Source organism: Denticeps clupeoides, chromosome 7, assembly GCF_900700375.1.
Source record: "Denticeps clupeoides chromosome 7, fDenClu1.1, whole genome shotgun sequence".
Taxonomy (NCBI): Eukaryota; Metazoa; Chordata; class Actinopteri; order Clupeiformes; family Denticipitidae; genus Denticeps; species Denticeps clupeoides.
Window position 1 is genome coordinate 1463994 of NC_041713.1, and position 21208 is coordinate 1485201.

The window sequence follows — 21208 nt, forward strand, 5'->3', positions numbered from 1 at the left end:
AGACAGTGTAAACAGTGGAGGGACGCTCCACTGTAATCATTTACATTTACAGCATTTACCGGACGCCCTTATCCAGAGCGACTTACAATCAGTAGTTACAGGGACAGTCCCCCCTGGACACACTCAGGGTTAAGTGTCCTGCTCAGGGACACAATGGTAGTAAGTGGGGTTTGAACCTGGGTCTTCTGGTTCATATGCGAGTGTGTTACCCACTAGGCTACTACCACCCTTGTGGTAGAAGGTTGTGGGTTCGAAAATCGATCCGCCAAGGTGCCACTGAGGTCCCCTTGATGAAGGTCCCGTCCCCACACGCTGCTCCCCGGGCGCCTGTCATGGTGCCCACTGCTCACCAAGGGTGACAGTTAAATACAGAGGACACGTTTCACCGTGGATCACCATGACAATCACGTCACTGTCACTAAACCTCCGGGTCCGGGTGAGGAGTGGGTTCCTCTGTGGAAAAGCAGAATCAATCTTTTATCACCCTTCTTCAAGTACAACAAAAGCGTAACCATCGCTTCACACGAGAGTGAAAATAAGCAGAATCGACGTGAACGGCTTGAAATGAGAGCGTAACAGTGAGCAGATTGCGCAGGATGAAGATTCCGACATGTTCCTTGTAGCGCAGCGCCACCTGTCGGCCCCGGTACGCAGGTACGCGTCCCGGAAGTGGAAACGCAAACAGGAGTAGCAATAAAAAGAGAAGTGATAATAAAACCTAGTCTTTCATAGCTAATTGTAATGTTTCATGTAAAAAAAAAAAAAAAAAAAGATTCGTTGCACGATCGAAATAAGGGACGGAACCGAAACGCCGAACCTCGGAACCATTGTCCGGGTCCGGGGTGTTACTCGCATAGCTGCCCCCCAACATGGGAGGAGAAGCGGCGGCCGGACGCCGGGAGGGGAGAAGAGTCGAGTAGCCGCTCCGTAGCTCCGTAGCTCGGCCGCAGCATGTCGACGCTCTCGCTGGACCGGGAGCTGCAGGAGCGGCTGCGGGAGGCCAGCGCCATCGGGGACCTGGACGAGGTGCGGGCGCTGGTGGACAGCGGCGTCAACGTCAACTCGCAGAACGAGATCAACGGCTGGTGAGGCGAGATTAGCCGGCTAGCGGCTAGCCGGGATTAAAGGTCCAAAAAGTCGCACCCGTCGGTCCTCTGCGAGCGACACGTTGTTATAGGGGTTAAAGGTCATCACCGATTATTCGTGCACTAATCTCTCCAGGTCTGGAAATTATCCTGCCTCGGGGTAATCGAAATAATCGGTTCTGGCAACGTTTATAGTGGGCCGGTGTAGTTAGTGATTTATATGTGTATGTGAGTAGTCGAAATAATCGGTTCTGGCAGTGTTTATAGTGGGCCGGTGTAGTTAGTGATTTATATGTGTATGTGAGTAGTCGAAATAATCGGTTCTGGCAGCGTTTATAGTGGGCCGGTGTAGTTAGTGATTTATATGTGTATGTGAGTAGTCGAAATAATCGGTTCTGGCAGCGTTTAGAGTGGACCGGTGTAGTTAGTGATTTATATGTGTATGTGACTAGTCGAAATAATCGGTTCTGGCAGTGTTTATAGTGGGCCGGTGTAGTTAGTGATTTATATGTGTATGTGAGTAGTCGAAATAATCGGTTCTGGCAGCGTTTAGAGTGGGCCGGTGTAGTTAGTGATTTATATGTGTATGTGAGTAGTCGAAATAATCGGTTCTGGCAGCGTTTAGAGTGGGCCGGTGTAGTTAGTGATTTATATGTGTATGTGAGTAGTCGAAATAATCGGTTCTGGCAGCGTTTAGAGTGGGCCGGTGTAGTTATTTATATGTGTATGTGAGTAGTCGAAATAATCGGTTCTGGCAGCGTTTAGAGTGGGCCGGTGTAGTTATTTATATGTGTATGTGAGTAGTCGAAATAATCGGTTCTGGCAGCGTTTAGAGTGGGCCGGTGTAGTTATTTATATGTGTATGTGAGTAGTCGAAATAATCGGTTCTGGCAGCGTTTAGAGTGGACCGGTGTAGTTAGTGATTTATATGTGTATGTGACTAGTCGAAATAATCGGTTCTGGCAGCGTTTAGAGTGGGCCGGTGTAGTTCTACGTGTGATTATACGTGTGTCTTTAACACAGGACATGCCTGCATTGGGCCTGCAAGCGGAACCATAAACACGTCGTGGCGTATCTCCTGAACTCGGGAGCCGACAGAGACATCCTGACGGCGAAGGACGAGCTGGCGGCCCAGCTGACGTCCAAAGCCGAGATCAAGAGACTGCTGGGAGGTACGGTGCGGTTCGGTCGTGTGGAATGACCGCCGCCACCGTTGTTGGTAATTTACTTCTCGTTTCAGTGGAAGTGGAGGACGTGCCTGAGGCGAAGGAGCCGGAGTTGCCCATCGTTCCCAATTATCTCTCCAACCCGCCTTTTATCTACAGCAAGATTGACAGAGAGGAGCTCATCTTAGCTCACGTCACCCGAAACGGTGACGGCACAGATGAGCAACACGACGATCCGGCCACCCTGTCCCCAACGCAGGAGGAGCCGCGCCAGCAGCAGCCGAGTTTACTCTGCGACGTGCCGGGACCGAGGGACGGGCCCTTCATCCCGGTGGCGGAGCAGAACGGCGTGGTGAACGGAGCTCTTCCTATGGAACTCTCCACGGAGCCCCACCCCGGCGGCCACGTCCTGTCCCAGAACGGGGCGGTGCGCTCCCCCCTGCCGTCCCCCGCCGTCCCCCAGGGCTTCAACTGCGCCCAGGCGGGCGGGTCCATGCCAGCCTTCCAGCCGTTCTTCTTCACGAGCACGTTCCCCGTGAACGTGCAGGGTGAGCGCCTCCTGCTGTCCCCTCGCGAGTAACGAGCGCGGTGGCCCCGAGTAACGAGCGCGGTGGCCCCGAGTAACGAGCGCGGTGGCCCCGAGTAACGAGCGCGGTGGCCCCGAGTAACGAGCGCGGGGGCCCCGAGTAATGAGCGCGGTGAGCGTTTACTGGAGTAACGAGCGCGGTGAGCGTTTACTGGAGTAACGAGCGCGGTGAGCGTTTACTGGAGTAACGAGCGCGGTGAGCGTTTACTGGAGTAACGAGCGCGCGGGCCCCGAGTAACGAGCGTGGTGAGCGTTTACTGGAGTAACGAGCGCGGTGAGCGTTTACTGGAGTAACGAGCGCGCGGGCCCCGAGTAACGAGCGTGGTGAGCGTTTACTGGAGTAACGAGCGCGGTGAGCGTTTACTGGAGTAACGAGCGCGCGGGCCCCGAGTAACGAGCGCGGTGAGCGTTTACTGGAGTAACGAGCGCGGTGAGCGTTTACTGGAGTAACGAGCGCGCGGGCCCCCGAGTAACGAGCGTGGTGAGCGTTTACTGGAGTAACGAGCGTGGTGAGCGTTTACTGGAGTAACGAGCGCGCGGGCCCCCGAGTAACGAGCGTGGTGAGCGTTTACTGGAGTAACGAGCGTGGTGAGCGTTTACTGGAGTAACGAGCGTGGTGAGCGTTTACTGGAGTAACGAGCGTGGTGAGCGTTTACTGGAGTAACGAGCGCGCGGGCCCCCGAGTAACGAGCGCTCCTCGAATAACACGTGACCCGCCTCTTTCCCAGAGCTGGTTCTGAAAGTGCGGATCCAGAACCCCAACGCCCGGGAGAACGACTTCATCGAGGTGGAGCTGGACCGCCAGGAGCTGACCTACCGCTCGCTGCTCAGGGTCTGCTGCCGTGAGCTGGACATCAGCGCAGAGCACGTGGAGAAGATCCGCAAGCTGCCCAACACCATGCTGAGAAAGGTAGAACCTCCATCTCCTGCTGCATGCAACATCTCACCTCCCGTGAGAGGGAGCAGGTATAAGATCTTCCGGCTTCTCCACAGGACAAGGACGTGGCCCGGCTGCAGGACTTTCAGGAGCTGGAGGTGGTGCTGGAGAAGGCGGAGGGGCTGTCCCTGTTCTCCGCCGGGGCCCAGAGCGGCCTGGCCGACCGGCCGTGCTACAACATGAAGGCCTCCCGGCTCACGTATTAACCGCGTTCCTCGCCGGATCCCGCCGGAAGCTCCTCCGCGTGGGCCAGGTCTGCACTGGTCCCCGGCGGGTCCTGCAGGCGTCGAGGGACAGGAAGCTGCCGCCACCGGGACTCCATCCGTTCTCCCTCCTCCTCCGCTAATACTCGCCGACCGCTCGCCCACGGCCGACGGCCTCCGTGCACTTTACCGCGATTGCGTGCTGTTCGATGTGACACTTGCAGCTGATCCGTTTAGCTTCGAATTTCGTTTTAACGTGACGTGTCAGTAGCTGTGATTAATTATTAACACCAAAATGTCTCCGTGTAACCAGTGACTTGGCGGGTTTTAGAAGGGAACTGTGTAGCAAACGAGGGTTTTTTAACGAGCTTCCACGAAAATGTCACCTCGGGGGACACGGTCACGGGACGCTGGGTGACCGGCACAGAACTCATCTTCAGTTTATACTTGCAGTTTTTTTTTTTTTTGTAAAAGCCCAGGAAGCCACCGGTCAGATGAAAAGTTTTATGTGCTGTGCTCTTATTAACGAAGGAACCACGGAACTGTACAAACGCCCGCAGGCGCTCTTTCTGTTTTACTTTCTTCTTTATTTCACACGAGTGGCCGTACATTAACTTTTTTTATTTCTTTAAACTACGACATGTTAACACAGATGCTGTTTACCCGCGTAACACTAATGCTGAAATGGCTCTTTTTTTACAGTAGGGGGCGCTGGAGCCGCTCCAGACGCCTGCACTGAACCCTGTACTAAAGCTGGTCATGTTGTAGGTGACGAATACAGTCAGAATTTAACATGCGCGTCCCGAGTCAAATGTTGTTGTTTTTATGTCGTCTCACAAACACTTCCAGCGAAGTCCCCTGCCGCCTGACCCCTGACACCCTGCGTGTCTCCGGGGGGACGGTCCCTGTCACTACTGGATATACAGAGTAACGGAACTGCACATCCCAGCGTCGGTCAAGGTTGATTTTTGCCCCATAATTCCCGATTATTATTACGAGATGACACGGGCCGGGAATGATCTGAGGCACAATGGCGGCATTAAAACTTGTTTTATTCTCGCCTGGAGGTAAAATCAGAGTAGAACCTTCACTCATGTTCTCCAGTGCTGGTGGTGTGGGGCCAGGAAGAGCTTTGCTCATTTGGGGCTGTTTTTTTTTTGGGGGGGGGACCCCTGTAGCGTCTCTCCCACAGCGTTCCCCGAAACGAGACACAACTTACTCGCTCTCAGCGGCGGGGACGCTTGTTTTGTCTCTTTTTCTTGAACGGGGAGTAACCAGCGGACAGTTGCTGGCCTCCGACCCCGGCACCCCGGCATCAGTGAGGAGCAGGTGGGTTTGCTGTGGACGAAAGGCCCGATCATATCTATAATCATATAATCTGAGCTCATGCTCTGTGTTGCTCATGCTTGTGCTCTGTGTTGCCAGGTTGGTAGTTTAGGAACCCAATTTTTATTGGAATATTTTAAGTAGTCTTGCACGATGCTCGCTTTCCATAACCACTTAATACATGTCATCTTTTTAACCGCTGTGTCTGTGTATTACACTGTTTTGGCCTGAAATCGGGTATCTGGCAACACGTAGGGAGTGTGAGCTGTCAATCATGAAGTGTTTTTGAAGAGACCCATAATGGGAAGGTTGCCGGTTCGAATTCCGACATGCCAAGGTTCCACTGAGGTCCCCTTGATGAAGGTCCCGTCCCCACACACTGCTCCCCCGGGCGTCTGTCATGGTGCCCACTGTCACCAAGGGTCACGTGTCACTGTGTGCTGTGCTGCAGTGTCTCACAATGACAATCGCTTCACTTTCATGTTCTGGGTGTCATAAATAATTACATACCAACAATAAGGGTTGGGTGGCAGTTACACGTCATGCCGTCATGTGATTTAATTGTAAGAAAAGTTGTAATTGTTCTCCATTACAGTTACTGGAGGGAAAGGAGTAATTAAATTAGTTATTTATTGAAAGAATCAGGATTACGATTTCAGATCCATTTTAAAGTTGAAATGAAAAATTCCTTTTAAGTGGACGAGTCGCCGGTCCTGACGTGGGACACGTCTGTTGGAGCTGGACTGTCCATACGCTGCATCCGGATTAAAGTGAGCAGCCACCATAATAAAATAAAGGGACTTCCGGCTCTCAGTCGATAGATTGCAGTTGATTGGCGACTGAGATTTACTGTTTATTTTTTTAATTCTTAACCGATTTATTGATTTTTTTTGTTGAAATATAATTTAATAAACTGTTCCTGCCTCCGAACGGCATCCACTCCCGCGTCGTCTTCCCGTCACCGCTCAGATGATCTTCATTCCCCCATTTCTATAATAAAAAAATGCAAACTAGTGAAGTGACTTTGGGTGACGGCGAAAGGGACATGTCCCCACGTGTCCTGCAGATGTTTGGGGTCCAAGCTGCTCGCTTTCACAGAATCACATCACCTCTTGCATAACGGCGTCATGCTGGCTGGAGACGTGAGATTCGCTTTGGAATGGCGCCTCGTGCCTACGGTCCGTATGTCGTGACCCTTACTGTCCCCGGGCAGTCAGCATGGTCCCCGCAAGGACCACGGTAGGAGTGTCGCAGCATGGTCCCCGCAAGGACCACGGTAAGAGTGTCGCAGCTGCAGACGTGGACGATTCTGCCTGGATGCAGTGCAGAACATGATGGATTTTATCGTAATGACGTCGCTTGGTGGTTTTCTGGGTAAAAAGTAGTGCCGGTAGTGACTGTGGCGCCCTGATCTGGGTACAGCGACGCAGACCACGTTGAAGTTGAAATTTGTTGAACTTTGACCTCTGTGCGATGTGACATAGAATCGAAGCCGGCCTTCCCCTTTAAAACCCACACACGTGGAAGCAGGAATGGAGGAAAAGCTGGTCTTATCGTGATTGTCATTGTGATAATCACGATAAACGGTGAAACGTGTCGTCTGTATTTAACTGTCACCCTTGGTGACAGTGAGCACCATGACAGGCGCCCGGGGAGCAGTGTGTGGGGACGGGACCTTCATCAAGGGGACCTCAGTGGCACCTTGGCGGGTCGAGACTTGAACCGTCAATCGTTTTGTTACCCTCTAGGCCACCACTGTGCTTCTTCTTTTAAGAATGTGTGCCGAGTTTGTTTTAGATTTGTTCCAATGTGCTCAGTCCGGGGTCACCTGACACCGCGGACGTCTGTAGTGTAGGGTGAGCCTGGACTTTCTGCTCATTGGAGCAAATCAAAGCGTCCACACGAGTGAACGAGACTTTAACTCTTGTATATTTAACTCTTGGAAACATCATGTGAAGTAATGTAGAAATCGATAATCGAAATCGTAATCGGAAGGTTGCCGGTTCGTATCCTGAGCCACCAAGGTGCCACCGAGCAAAGCACCTGTCATGGTGCCCACTGCTCACCAAGGGTTAAATACAGAGGACACGTTTCACCGTGTCACCGTGTGCTGTGCTGCAGTTTTTCAACCACTTTCACTTTAAGTCGAATGCATATTCACATTCCAGCAATTTGCACGCCCATCTGAGACTATTATACACACGTTTGCATGCCTGCATTGGGTGCTCGATCGGTACGCGTTGCGTAATAGTAATAATGACGAATGTGTTTGTACTGTTTCGTAATCGCTCTCCTTCCTCCAGCCGAAATGTGAACGGTTAAAGCGACTAAATGAACCGTGTGACATTGATTACGGTGCGTAAGCCCGTGAAGTATTTTCTCGAACGCGGAGGTGACTGGCAGAGGACGGCCCTGGCGGAACCAGCTCAGTGCCACGGCCACGAGAGTGCCGGTGTCCCCGGGTCACCCTGTTGCAGAAATCACGTACGTTCTGGAACAGTTTAAACAGTCAAGCGGCCTATTTTGTTGTCCGAATTGTTATTCAAGATATGTGCTTTATACACAATAAATATATAATTTGTGTTTTTTCTGGGTCTCTTGAATCCCCCCAAAAGTTTTCATGAGAATGTAGCATCCTGGTTGTTGAGATCATTACTAGTGTACATAGTGTAAATATCGAATTTAATATGAATGCATTTTAGGTTATATAAGGTCGTGGAAGTGGCCCCGTAATCAGAAGGTTGCCGGTTCGAATCCCGATCCGCCGAGGTGCCACTGAGCAAAGCACCGTCCCCACACACTGGTCCCCGGGCGCCTGTCATGGTGCCCACTGTTCACAGAGGACACATTTCACTGTGTGCACCGTGTATCACAAGTGACAATCACTTCACGGCACTTTACTTCACATTACATACGACAACCATTCTTATTCTAAGGCATACAGCCTGTGTCTGGGTAAAGGGTTAAAGACACGGCCGGGGACAGAGAAGGTCAAAGTCAAGGCCCAGCTGCAGAAGGTCCGAGTGGGCATCACGGGGGGCCTTTGGTATTCGATATCTCGTGTGCATTCTGTCCGTTGCTCCACGCTATGTGAGGAATGTGGGGTCTGAAGGTTGATGGAGAAGGCTGGGTTGGGTCCTCCTGGGCACGTCGGGGGTCTGCAGTGTGTGTGTGTGTGTGTGTGTGTGTGTGTGTGCGTGTGTGTGTGTGTGTGTGTGTGTGCGCTGCTCAGCAGGGCTTGTGTTTGGGAAGAACAGGCTGTATGTGGAGAGCAGAGCATCTTTCATCTTGCGTCCGCAGGAACCTCCTCCGGGCTTTCTTCACGTCGGAGCGCCACCCAGCGTCCACAGCGCGGCGCTGCAGCGGGACGGGCATTTTGGGGGAAGCGCTGGGTCCCAGCTCACCTCATCGGATCATCCGTGGAAAAGCTGCGATGGAGCCTCCTCTGTCCGCGGGGTTTACGCACGCCAACGTCCCCTGAGCGTCGCTTTTTTACGCACCGGTCCATTATGCGCGCCAGTACGCGCGTACTTGTGCACTTTGCGACTTTTTTCTGCGGTAAAAGTGTTAAAAAGTTCCTTCCACTCGCGTTCCATTCACGCGTCCGTGTCGGGGGAGTTTGCGAAGTCGCCGCGAAGCCTCCTGGCGTCCGATTCGTCGCGGCGGGACGCAGATCCGGCGACGCTTGCGTCTCCTGAGAACGTCGGGGCGTCGCGGAGCGCCGTCCACTCCGGCCGCGGACATGTGGTGGATGTCCTGCCTTCTGTTCGGACCCCTGTGCGTCCTGCGCGTCAGGGCGATGACTTTGTCCAAAGTCGTGTACTCGCACGCAGGCATGTGTCCCAACGAGATGAACCCCAACCTGTGGGTGGACGCCATGAGTACCTGCATGCGGGAGTGCGAGTCGGATCAGGTGACTTCTCCTCCTCCTCCTTCACATCTACATTTACCAGAGTTAGAATCCAGAGTAGTGACAGGGACGGTCCCCCCCAGAGTGTCTGCTCAGGGACACGGTGGTAGTGAGTGGGGTTTGAACCTGGCTCTTCTGATGAACTTTGTGCTTTTCTTGGTTTGAAGGACTGCGAAACGTTTGAGAAATGCTGCGCCAACGTGTGCGGCAACAAGAGCTGCGTGGCCGCCCGCTACGTGGACGTCCGGGGCAGGAAGGGCCCGGTGGGGATGCCCAAGGAGGCCACCTGCGACAAGTTCATGTGCTCCCAGCAGGGCTCCGAGTGCGACATCTGGGACGGCCAGCCGGTCTGCAAGTGCCGCGACCGCTGCGAGCGCGAGCCGCACTTCACCTGCGCCTCGGACGGCATGACCTACTACAACCGGTGCTACATGGACGCCGAGGCCTGCTCCAAGGGCATCGCCATCGCCGAGGTGTCCTGCAGGTACCAGCTGCCCTGGTCCAACACCAGCCCGCTGCCCGAGCGCGAGGAGACCACCGCTCACCCCACCACCGCTCAGGTGGCCACCACGCCCATGGACGTCCACCTGCCGGCCATGAGCGGCGGCCCGGTGCGCCAGTCGGTGTTTGTGGGCGAGACGGCCAGCTTCCTGTGCGAGGTGACGGGTCGCCCCAAGCCGGAGGTCACCTGGGAGAAGCAGGTGGAGGGCAAGGAGAACACGGTGATGAGACCCAACCACGTCCGGGGGAACGTCGTGGTCACCAACATCGGCCAGCTGGTCATCTACAACGCCCAGGTCCAGGACGCCGGCATCTACACCTGCACGGCCAGGAACGTGGGCGGCTCCGCCCAGGCCCACTTCCCCCTGTCCGTCGTCACCAGGGACCGGGCCAGCGGCGAGGGACGGGCGAACGCCACCATGCGCCTTCCTGCCGAGGAGTGCCTGAAGCCGCCGGACACCGGAGACTGCGGCGAGGAGAACATCAGCTGGTACTACGAGGCCAAGCGGAACAACTGCTTCACCTTCACCTACGGCCAGTGCCATAAGAACAGGAACCATTTCGACGCTTACGAGGCCTGCATGCTCTCCTGCGGGGCGGAGCTGGCCGCGCCCTGCTCCCTGCCCAGCCTGCAGGGCCCCTGCAAGGCCTACGAGCCGCGCTGGGCCTACAGCTCCGCCCTCAAACAGTGCCAGTCCTTCGTCTACGGCGGCTGCGGCGGCAACGAGAACAACTTCGAGACCAAGGAGGCCTGCGAGGAGGCGTGTCCGTTCCCCAAGAATCACAACTGCAAGGTCTGCAAGCCCCGGCAGAAGATGGTCGCCAGCTTCTGCAAAAGCGACTTCGTCATCCTGGGCCGCATGACGGACCTGACCGAGGAGCACGACTCGGGCCACGCCCTGATCACCGTGGAGGAGATCCTGAAGGACGAGAAGATGGGCCTCAAGTTCTTCGGCCAGGAGCCCCTGGAGGTCACTCTGCTTAACATGGACTGGAAGTGCCCCTGTCCCAACGTCACCACCTCGGACGGGCAGCTCATCATCATGGGCGACGTCCACAACGGCATGGCCGTGCTGCAGCCCGACAGCTTCGTGGGCGTCTCCGGCGGCCGCCGCGTGCGCAAGCTCCGCGAGGTCGCCGCCAAGAAGACGTGCGACCTTCTCAAGGAGTTCGCCGGGGCCCAGTAGCCCCTTCACAAGCGTATAAATGATATATTTCCGTATAATTCTAACCTTCGTCTTAACTTCGCTAGCCGAGCCTGTAGCTACGAGCGTAAACGTAATCCAAGCACTTAATCCTGTTCGAGGCGTAACTACGAAGACTTTAGTCCCACTAAATTGTTCTAAACATTGTAAACTGAGCCTGTGGCGGCCGCGCGGTAAACGTAGCGCGTGCTACTCCGACCTCCTCCATGGTAGCAGCAGAACATTAAATGTTTGTGTCTTTGCACTTTGTAACTGGAGTTTGTGGAGTCGCGGCCGAGTTTTACTTCCCTTCTTCGGCGTGTGAATCGGGGGATTTAACGCGGCCCTGTTTTCTTCCCCGGTCCCGTACGGCGAGGGAATGTCGCCGCAAGATGTTTCATGATGAAGCGACCCCCCCCCCGCCGCCGCCATTGTTGCTCCAGCGGTGCATTAATTCTGAAGCGGGTCACATTCTTGCTCCGCCGCGGAGTGGCGGCGGGACGGGGGGGGGGGAGAAGGCCGACCATGTGTTGTGTCTGAGTCTGGGGGTCTCGGGGGGCCCCCTCTCTCCCGCCACGCTGTGACCCCGCGCAGGAGGGGGGTGGGCGGGCCCGGCACAGAAAAACTCCGTTTTAAAGGCCGCCCGTGAACTTTTGACTCTGCGCTTCGGTGAGTCGGACGGGGGGAAGAGGGACGGTACATGTTTTTTCCTGGGGGGGGGGGGGACGTCTACGCCGCAGACCTGTGAACAGAATCCGACCCGTGACCCCGTAAGCTGTTAATGAAAGGAGGTGCGGGGGGAGCGAGTCGGGGGGGTTTCATTAAAACTGCCGACAAGTGTCAAGTTCAGCTTGACTGGGAGTCAGACGGCAACAAAGCGGGCGGGCGGGCGGGCGGGCCTGCGTAACGTAGCGTAGCGTAACGTAGCGTAACGTAGCGTAACGTAGCGTAACGTAGCGTAGCGTAACGTAGCGTAACGTAGCGTAACGTAGCGTAACGTAGCGGCGCGGCAAAAATACCCACTTCCGGCACGACAACACCACACGTTCGCTTTTTTATTAATAGCCATTTTCTGGCCAGAACAACATGGTTGAACAATATTTCGGGTACGACACCACAGAGCACCTGCTAGCAACACGGAAAACGAAATCACTTTGGTAGAACCTTGTTACTTTGCTAAAATGAGAGAAATGGTATAGAGAATATGCCGAATGTATAATATTTACGGCATTTACCAGACGCCCTTATCCAGAGCGACTTACAATCAGTAGTTACAGGGACAGTCCCCCCCTGGAGACACTCAGGGTTAAGTGTCCTGCTCAGGGACACGATGGTAGTAAGTGGGGTTTGAACCTGGGACTTCTGGTTCATAGGCGCGTGTGTTACCTGCTAGGCTACAACCGCTACTAATTATTATAAAAGTTTGATGTACAAATAAGCAAATAAATAGTTCTAGAAAAAGAAAAAACAGTGAATGTGTGTTTCATATCTCAGTATATATTCATTAAAAAATGTAAATTCCACATCTGTCATTTAAAAGTTTTAGCAAAATTGGCAAAAATGTCGACTTCCGTATAGGAGCCTTGTATGTTAATAAGTAATAATAATTATAATAATAATACATCTATAGTAAATATGTGCTAGATGCATCTCAAAAATCTGAATATAGTAATTATTATTAATGGGGAAAACTTTGTACATACTGTATTCATTACACTTAAATTCAACTTCCACTGTCTCATTAATTACTGATGAAGGATTAAACTTTTGAGCGCCACAGCGCAGCACATTATAAGCGGATGTTAATTATATGTTAATCAGATGAAATCAGCCTGCGGACATGTAGCTGCACGTGGGCTTGTGACCTAAAGCCATGTCAGGGGTCAACGGGGTTTGATCAAGTTTTGCAATCAGCATCTTCATTACCTCCAGGCTCAGTGTAGGAGTTCACCAGCAAATATGCAAAATGCGATCCTGGCGAGTGTGGAGCAGTTCAAGCACAGTGAGCCAAGCACAATGAAATTCGTACATTCGTACATCAGTTCTGGTTCACTAGGACCCCCAACTATGAATACAATCTTTTTATTCACTCTGTTCTAGTTTCTATACAGAAGAAGGTTACAAGTTCATCTAAATCTTCTCTAAAGAGGAAGGTCTTGAGCTGCCGTGTGAAGGTGCTCAGTGACTGAGCTGGAAGTTCATTCCACCACCGAGGGGCCAAGACGGAGAAGAGTCTAGATGAGCGTCTTCCTTTTACCTTCAGAGATGGAGGGACCAGGCGAGCAGTATTGGAGGCTCGGAGTGTACGAGGTGCAGTGCGAGGTGTAATAAGGGCAAACAGAACAGACACAGAACACTTCTAACAGGACACAGTATGAAGAAAGCAGGCCATAACTGATGCTGGCGCAGCCGGCCAGCAGGGGGCAGCAGGGGCCCGGTGAGCCAGGCCTCGCCCTGCAGTTTTCCCCTCCCTCAGCCAGGCCCTGTGCCGGGACGCGGCCTTGCGATGAAAGCGGATGCTGCACACTGCAGGCAACCTACTTAAATAAGGGCACCCTCGCACCTCCAGTCCGAACTGGAGTTCCGGACAGCCGGAAGGGATGCTGGTATTTTACACAGATTACGTTGTGGATGGTTGCTGGTCGCCGTGGTCAGTAATGGAGTCGTTGGGCTCGGAGGGAAATGAACACACATCTCTGCCATGCAGATTCCGCCTTCTGCCTCACCAGTTGCTGTGGCAACTTTGGAGCCGGCGGGCTTTGATCAGGCTGACGCAGGCTTCTTGTTTCTGCTGGATGAAGGTTAATCTGGGACAGGTCACATGGCCGATCTCTGCCCACGCGCTGGTTCCACGCATATGGAGCCCCGCGCAGCCTTTACACAATCCAGCAGGTCCTCTGAGATCTTGTCCTGTGTCCTGTGGTTATGATACCATGTTCATATCATGTTCTTCTGCAACAACAAAGTGACACAGATCATGCAGGGCAGAAATCAGGTAGGACCAGCTCTAACCACAGTGATCAGCTGAGAAGGTCTCCGTGGCCCATAGGAGGAACGCTCAGCTGTGAGGGTAGCCTAGCGGGTAACACACTCGCCTATGAACCAGAAGACCCAGGTTCGAATCCCACTTACTACCATCATGTCCCTGAGCAGGACACTTAACCCTGAGTGTCTCCAGGGGGGGACTGTCCCTGTAACTACTGACTGTAAGTCGCTCTGGATAAGGGGCGTCTGTAAAATGTGAAATGGTTTTGCGAATGCGGGGTGTGTTGTGTGTGCTGGATGTGTCTGGTTAGATGTTCTGCAAGCATGTTGTCTTCTAATCTGTAGAGGGTTTCAGGGATGCATCAGTCCATCAGCCTGGATAAATGCATCAGTCAAACAATCAACGGTGTTGCACACTTACACTGATAAATGTACAATTTTTTTGCACATAGTTTGTTTTACCAACCATGGTCTAACCTGTTGTGGACCACAGGCACTATTTTATGTCATTTATATATCATGAATGTCACAAAATGTATTCATCAATGACAGAATGTAAATTCATATATAATTCATTCACAGAATTCAAGAAGAAAATGTAATTTCATCCTCAATAACTGCATTATGTGAACAACGTGAAGAAAATGGCGTCTTATCATTCACAAAACTTTATTTAAAAGAAGATCTCATTTCGGGGTTCATCTTTCCGTATATATTATAACATCATTATATTATGCATTTTGTGCACAGAAGTTAGAACTTGGTACCCCGTAGTTTTGGGGTGTGGTGGAAACTGCTACTATGGAAGAAAACCTGATCCATCTGATTTTGAAATTTTGTATTGAAAGAATGTTTGTGAATAGTTTGCCTCAACGATTTAGCTGATTTCAGTGCATATTATTCCATGTCTGAATTCACAGTGAAAAGATTCAAGCATTGATTCTATTATTGTAATAATACGCAGCCTTCTCAGATTAACTCATCAAATTCGGGGTGAAAAATTCATTGTGATCATCCAAGAAACCCATCTTGGGAGGAGCAGTGAGCAGAAACGATGGTTATTTTCCCACATGAGTCCAGAAACGCGACCCCGGGTCAACGATTTATCATATGGCGGCGTGAAAAAGGAAACTCAGCAGAAAGTCCCGGGTCCAAACCCCACTTACTACCATTGTGTCCCTGAGCCAGACACTGAGCCCTGAGTGTCTCCAGGGGGGGACCGAATAAGGACCTCTGCTAAATGTAGTTTTCATGCATAGAAGCATCAGATGTAGCATTCTCAGCGGAAGACAGGCCGAGGGTCCGTAGATCGGTGAAATACCGCCTTTCTTGCGAAGCATTTGAACCTTTGCACCTTTAAATCTTTGCGTCTCCTGCGCAGACATTTCGTGATGTGGAGAACACGTGGGTCTTGTTGAGGGTGGAGATCTTGCTGCTCTCCACACGGCTCCACACACCACCACCCCCAGCTGGAGATTGTGTATTCTGTGTGTGTCCTGCACACATGGTTTACTGCTCATGATATGTATCTGTGGTGTAACTGTGCATGCATTGTGCATGTGTGTGTTGTATAGTGTGTATTTTGAGTGTGTCTTGCTGCTGATGATGATGATGATGGTGATGATAGTAATGATGTGCTGTGCGCCCTTTTTAATCAGCTCTTACTGAGGTTCTCTGAAGCACATCTGTGAAGTACGCACACACACACACACACACACACACACACACACACACATACAGATGCAGATTTCTCTCTTATCTCTGTTCCACTCTACGCTGCACATTCATACACCAACCCCGCCTCCACCGTGTTCTGCTTCTATCTCGTCCGCTGTTGCAGCACGAGGGGCGGGGCACAGGGGTCGCGCACTGGCTGCTTGACCTTTTTCAGCCAATGAGAGCCCTTCGCTTGTCTGTACGTAGTCATCGCCTGTAGCAGGCTGTAATCGTCTGAATAATCAACTCGTATTGATCTGGCCCACTGGACATCCCGTTTGTCCATTTCAGGACGTTCACTGTCCAGCTTTTATTTAAATCTGGGCTTTATGTCTGGAAGTCTGCTGTTCAGTATTCGGATGTGATGTGGGGGAACCGGGTTCTAGAGTAATTGGAGTTGCACAGCGTAAGGAAATAAGCACCAAGTCTGCGGCTGCCGATGTTGGATCGATCGTCCAACCGCCGTCAGAGCACCAGGGGACACCCTTCACCACATAACCCTGTAACCATTAAAAACTCCACATTCGTTTCATTGGGATTTATGGAGCAGCCGATGGTTCGTAAAAAAGATGGCGGTAAAGAGACAGAAGTGCTGTTAGGTGTGGCTGTATTATGGACGAATGAATGGATATTGATGCCGGTGTAAATGACGTACGCGGTGATGCTTTGTTTCTGCTCCGGATGAAAGCGCCCGGGAATTGAATGTAGTGCAGCGGCATGTGAAGTCGTGTGATGTGATGCAACTCAACCTTGCAGGCCTCTGTCAGAAAAACCACGTTTTGGAAGCAGTAATGGCCCCTCCCCCTCCAGGCCGCGGCGCTGCCAGCGTTTGTTTTACGGAGCAAATCTGTCTCTGTCCGCGTTGCCGTTCTCTCAGCTCTTCGCTCCGCCCGGGAACGCCGGTGTGAGTAATCGGCCAGATGGCTCCTGGTAAGCGCCACTGACTGTGCGCCACGCGGCCGATGAATCACAGCTCGAACCCTGGTGCTCGCAAACACACACACGTTCCGAGAGTCGCACTGCAACGTTACACGCGCGTCCTTTCACCTGAGCACACCCCGCCGCCGCGCTGAACTCAGCTGCGCGTTGCAGCTCCGGCGATGGACCCAGAGGGCACAGCTGTTCTCTCCAACATGGCGGCGGGCCACGGGCGTGGAGGAGGAGGAGGATCTGCTGGACACTCGCCATTTCCAAACCTCACACACACACACACACACACACACACACAACTACACGAGATAACATGCAATTCAGCATGAGAAATGTACACACACGCACACTGCACTCTACACAAATACACACCTGTAGACCATTTCTAACCTACATAACCCCGCCCCTATGTCATTTTAGGGCAATATTTATCATGACACTCTATATCAAGTGATGTCACTAACGTCACATTAACATCAAGTGATGTCACTAGCATCACATTAACCAGATCCTCTATCAAAATTAAATTACTGATGTTGGTGTCGGTAGTGGGCGTGGTCACGTTCGCTGGAATTAAAGCGCCTGATAACCTGCATGTTAGTGTTGGTAGTGGGCGTGGTCACGTTCGCTGGAATTAAAGCGCCTGATAACCTGCATGTTGGTGTCGGTAGTGGGCGTGGTCACGTTCGCTGGAATTAAAGCGCCTGATAACCTGCATGTTGGTAGTGGGCGTGGTCACGTTTGGGTTCCAGGGGGTTTTAGGAGTGTAGAGAATGGAGGGAAACTGAGGAAATAGGGAGTAGATGGATTCTGCTCTACGCCTGGGTGAGTCAAGTATTGACAGGAGGGGGGTGAAATCATCCAGAATGAGGAAGCAGGGAATATGGGAGCTGTCAATCATGTCTTGGCCCCTCCCCTTTAAAATTTTGTTTGTAAAAAAAAACAAATAACAGTGAAATTGGTGACCATGACACATGCACTTATATAGTCCCATGGCCTTTTTTCCATTTCAAGACATGTCCACACAGTACACACACACACACACACACACATACACAACACATTTACCTTCAACCCCATTCCAAACATGTATGTACAAGCACCCCATTATACACATGCTGGGCTAGCACACACGCATACACACACACACACACACACACACACACACATACACAACACATTTACCTTCAACCCCATTCCAAACATGTATGTACAAGCACCCCATTATACACATGCTGGGCTAGCACACACGCATACACACACACACACACACACACACACACACACACAAACACAACACATTTACCTTCAACCCCATTCCAAACATGTATGTACATGCACCCCATTATACATGTGCTGGGCTAGCACACACACACACACACACACAAACACACACACTTACCTTTGGTCTCATTAAAAAAGTACTTATGTACATGCACACACAAAAAGCATGCCCCTTCGACGACATTCATGGAAAGATTGCCTGTACCATGCACCCACACCATGAGACTGTCTCGCACACATATTTATGGCTGATTGATATTGCCGGCAGCAGGCTGTGGTGATTAATAGCCGGTTTTGCATTTAGATTGAATTCCATCTGCAGCGCCGCACAGAGGTGTTTCATGTGGGAGCACCGGCGCTTTATCTACCCGCACATACGCCAATTCCGGTAATGCAGCCAGGTCGAGATTTAAGAGAATGGGCGTGGCCTGACAGCAAGATTCAAGTGCAAATGTCTCATCATTTTTCCAAAGGTTTTACATCTTTTTTTTGGGGGGGTTAAGGGGCTTAGTATTAATGTGTCCCTGTATTTAGCTCAACACGGTAAAATAATGTGAGAAATAATGTGTGTGTGTGTGTGTGTGTGTGTGTGTGTGTGAGTGTGAGAGAGAGAGACCGAGAGAGAAAGAAACATGGTGTCAGGGGAAATATGAGAAATGATCTGGCAGAAAGGTCAGCTTCCCATAATGCAACAGTAAATCGCACCGAGTCACACCGCTGTTGACTCAAGACTTTTCAAACCCCCACCCTACAATGCTGCTTCCTCTAAAACACACACACACACACACACACACACACACAGCAAACACTTTCCTTGTGTTGTGTGATGTCCTTTCCTTTGTGGGGGGGTCGGGGGGCTGAGTGCTGGGTCAGATGCCAAAAGGAAATTACGAACACTGGAGTTATGTCCACGCGACCCATTAAATTACTAGAGACGCCATCACTCACCAGGTCCCCGCTGCCGAGGACAGAGCGCAGTAAATTCACAACCATCAGCTGTTATAAATCCCAGAATCCCCCTCTTTCACAAAAAAGGAATAATAATAATCAAGTGATGTCCGGTACCTTACAGAAGCACGAGAAAATAATATTCAATAATAAAGACGAGAACTGATCAAGAATCAAATCAATATGAACAACTCAGGTCCTGCAGCACAGCACATGGTGACACTGTGAAATGTGTCCTCTGTATTTAACCACCACCCTTGGTGACAGGCGCCCGGGGAGCAGTGTGGGGGGACCTCAGGATTCGAACCCACAACCTTCTGATTATGGGGCCGCTTCCTTAACCGCTAGGCCACCGCTGGCCCTGACACTACTGCAAAAGTTTACAGAGTTAATTAAGGCATCGCCACTTCGTTTTCACTTGTTACTGACATTTTCATTGATGTCTGAATTCAAAATTCTGTATCGTTGAATTGGAATTCTGAGAAATGTGTACCAGAACCCTGCTGAGTTGGGTTCCACGATAGACGTAATATTTTTATTATATAAATCTACCCAGATTCATCCGTTTCATGAATTGTTTTCCGAATGAACATAGGCAGATGTACGATAATTATCGTATTTGTACCGTGATTTTACCTTCTGTACGATAAATAATTCCAAAATATCCCAACACGTACGATCATTTTCCCGCCTTGATTTTACAAGATTTTACAAGGTTTTCATCCCACTGTGCCGACATACTTGGCATGTTAATGAGCAGTCATGTCACGTGACGTAACACGAATAAACAGCGATGAGGGGCGGAGTTGCGGTTACCATCGCTCACAGAAATGAATGGGAGAAGTTTACTCCACACAGGTAGGGGGCGCTGTTCTGCAGGTAAAAGTTGCATTGTAAACTATAACTCCAACCGTCTATGGTGACGTGCTATTGCAGCGGATTTCTGAGCAGCGTCAGGATGGACATTCCGCGTGTACGGTGGTTATTGTGAAAGTCGGCGTCTGTAGGACGGCCTCTCTCCGCGCTGTCGAGGCCCCGGCACGTTTATCCCGGGCTCTTGTTTATGGTCGTATTTTCATCGCTGTGAGCTGCTCGACGTGCTTGTGGGCTGACGCAGGCCGAGACGCGTGAGGACACGGTGTACGCGGCCGCCTGCAGCTGACCTCGGTTATTATTAGCGCCGGTGATGCCGCCCTGCCCATTTTTGGTGCCCAGCTGCCGACTTCTGAGGTGACAACAGCGCCGGGTGTAAATGTGGAACGATTGCGGCCTGGTGGCCATAAATCCGCAGGTGAACCCGGCAGACATTCGGCTGCTAGGGGGGGGTCTGCTGGGTTATATTTGGAGGCGTATACGGTGACAAGCCGGTTCAATCTGGGGTTACCGCCGAGCTATTCACAAAATAGAAGCTCCCCTCCCAAAACAACCGCAAGAATCCACCGGTGATCTGAGGAAGACGTCAGCAGGACCTGCAGGGAGCAGCCGGGCCCGTGTCACCTGCCGACATGCTTCTGGTACATTCCAGCGTTCCGCCGTGCTGTGCGTCACACCTCCAGTCCTGGAACGCCACCCCGGGGCGTCGACGACGGCGTAACGGAACGTCACCGAGGTGACGTGGAGAACATCCAGCAAATTCTCCACGAGTTTAAAAATGATGAGAAATATCAGCGGTCTTCACTGTCCCGAAACCCTGGGGACGTGTCCAGTGAAAGGGCAGAAGCCACGCCCCCAATCATCTCAAGTGTCACTTACAGCCGAGAGCCGTGAAATAAAAGCTCCGCCACCTGAGCCAGGACGGAATTCAGGACCAGAGCACATGTTCTACACCATGATCAGAATTGTCTAAAATTGTAGGATGCCAGTAGCCTAGTGGGTAAGACACTCAGCTGTGAACCAGAAGACTCGGGTTCGAATCCCACTTACTACCATTGTGTCCCTGAGCAAGACACTTAACCCTAAGTTGCTCCAGGGGGGACTGTCCCTGTAACTACTGATTATAAGTCGCTCTGGATAAGGCCGTCTGATAAATGCTGTAAATGTAAATGAACCAGAATGGCACAAAATCCCAGTTTCAAACCCCACTTCCCACCACTGCGTCCCCGAGCGGGGGACTGTCCCGGCCTGATGAATGCTGTGAAGTGTAATGCAGTCGTGGGACGAATCGTGTTAAACGGTGGCTCCGGGTTGATGCTGAACACGAAAGTCTGTGATATCTTGTCGTATTTATTCGGCGCAGAGCAGGTTTGTGTAAAATGTGACATATTTCTGAAGATTTCCTTTAACAGCAGGATGCGTGCAGTGGAGAAGACGTCCGGACACTGCGGTATTGTTGATGGCGGCGGCGCTGATCGACCCGGTCCGGCTGGTGAACAATGCTGGCGTGTTCAGGACGACCTTTCACCTTGTTTTACAGTCGTTCCAGTTCCCGGCTGAGCGTGAGTTGGCGG

General features: G+C 51.7%; 2 protein-coding genes across 2 annotated transcripts; both read left to right on the top strand.

Annotated features, from left to right (window-relative positions):
- The first annotated feature begins 838 nt into the window (after nt 1-838).
- ankrd40 (ankyrin repeat domain 40) lies at nt 839-4773 on the top strand. Its single transcript, XM_028987100.1, has 5 exons — nt 839-1085; nt 2109-2257; nt 2326-2799; nt 3566-3747; nt 3831-4773. The coding sequence occupies exons 1-5, from the start codon at nt 952-954 to the stop codon at nt 3978-3980; spliced, it is 1089 nt and encodes a 362-aa protein (XP_028842933.1). The 5' UTR covers nt 839-951; the 3' UTR covers nt 3981-4773.
- A 3898-nt stretch (nt 4774-8671) lies between these two features.
- wfikkn2a (info WAP, follistatin/kazal, immunoglobulin, kunitz and netrin domain containing 2a) lies at nt 8672-11168 on the top strand. The gene is made up of 2 exons (XM_028987055.1): nt 8672-9216; nt 9381-11168. The coding sequence occupies exons 1-2, from the start codon at nt 9046-9048 to the stop codon at nt 10899-10901; spliced, it is 1692 nt and encodes a 563-aa protein (XP_028842888.1). The 5' UTR covers nt 8672-9045; the 3' UTR covers nt 10902-11168.
- The last annotated feature ends 10040 nt before the right edge of the window (nt 11169-21208 follow it).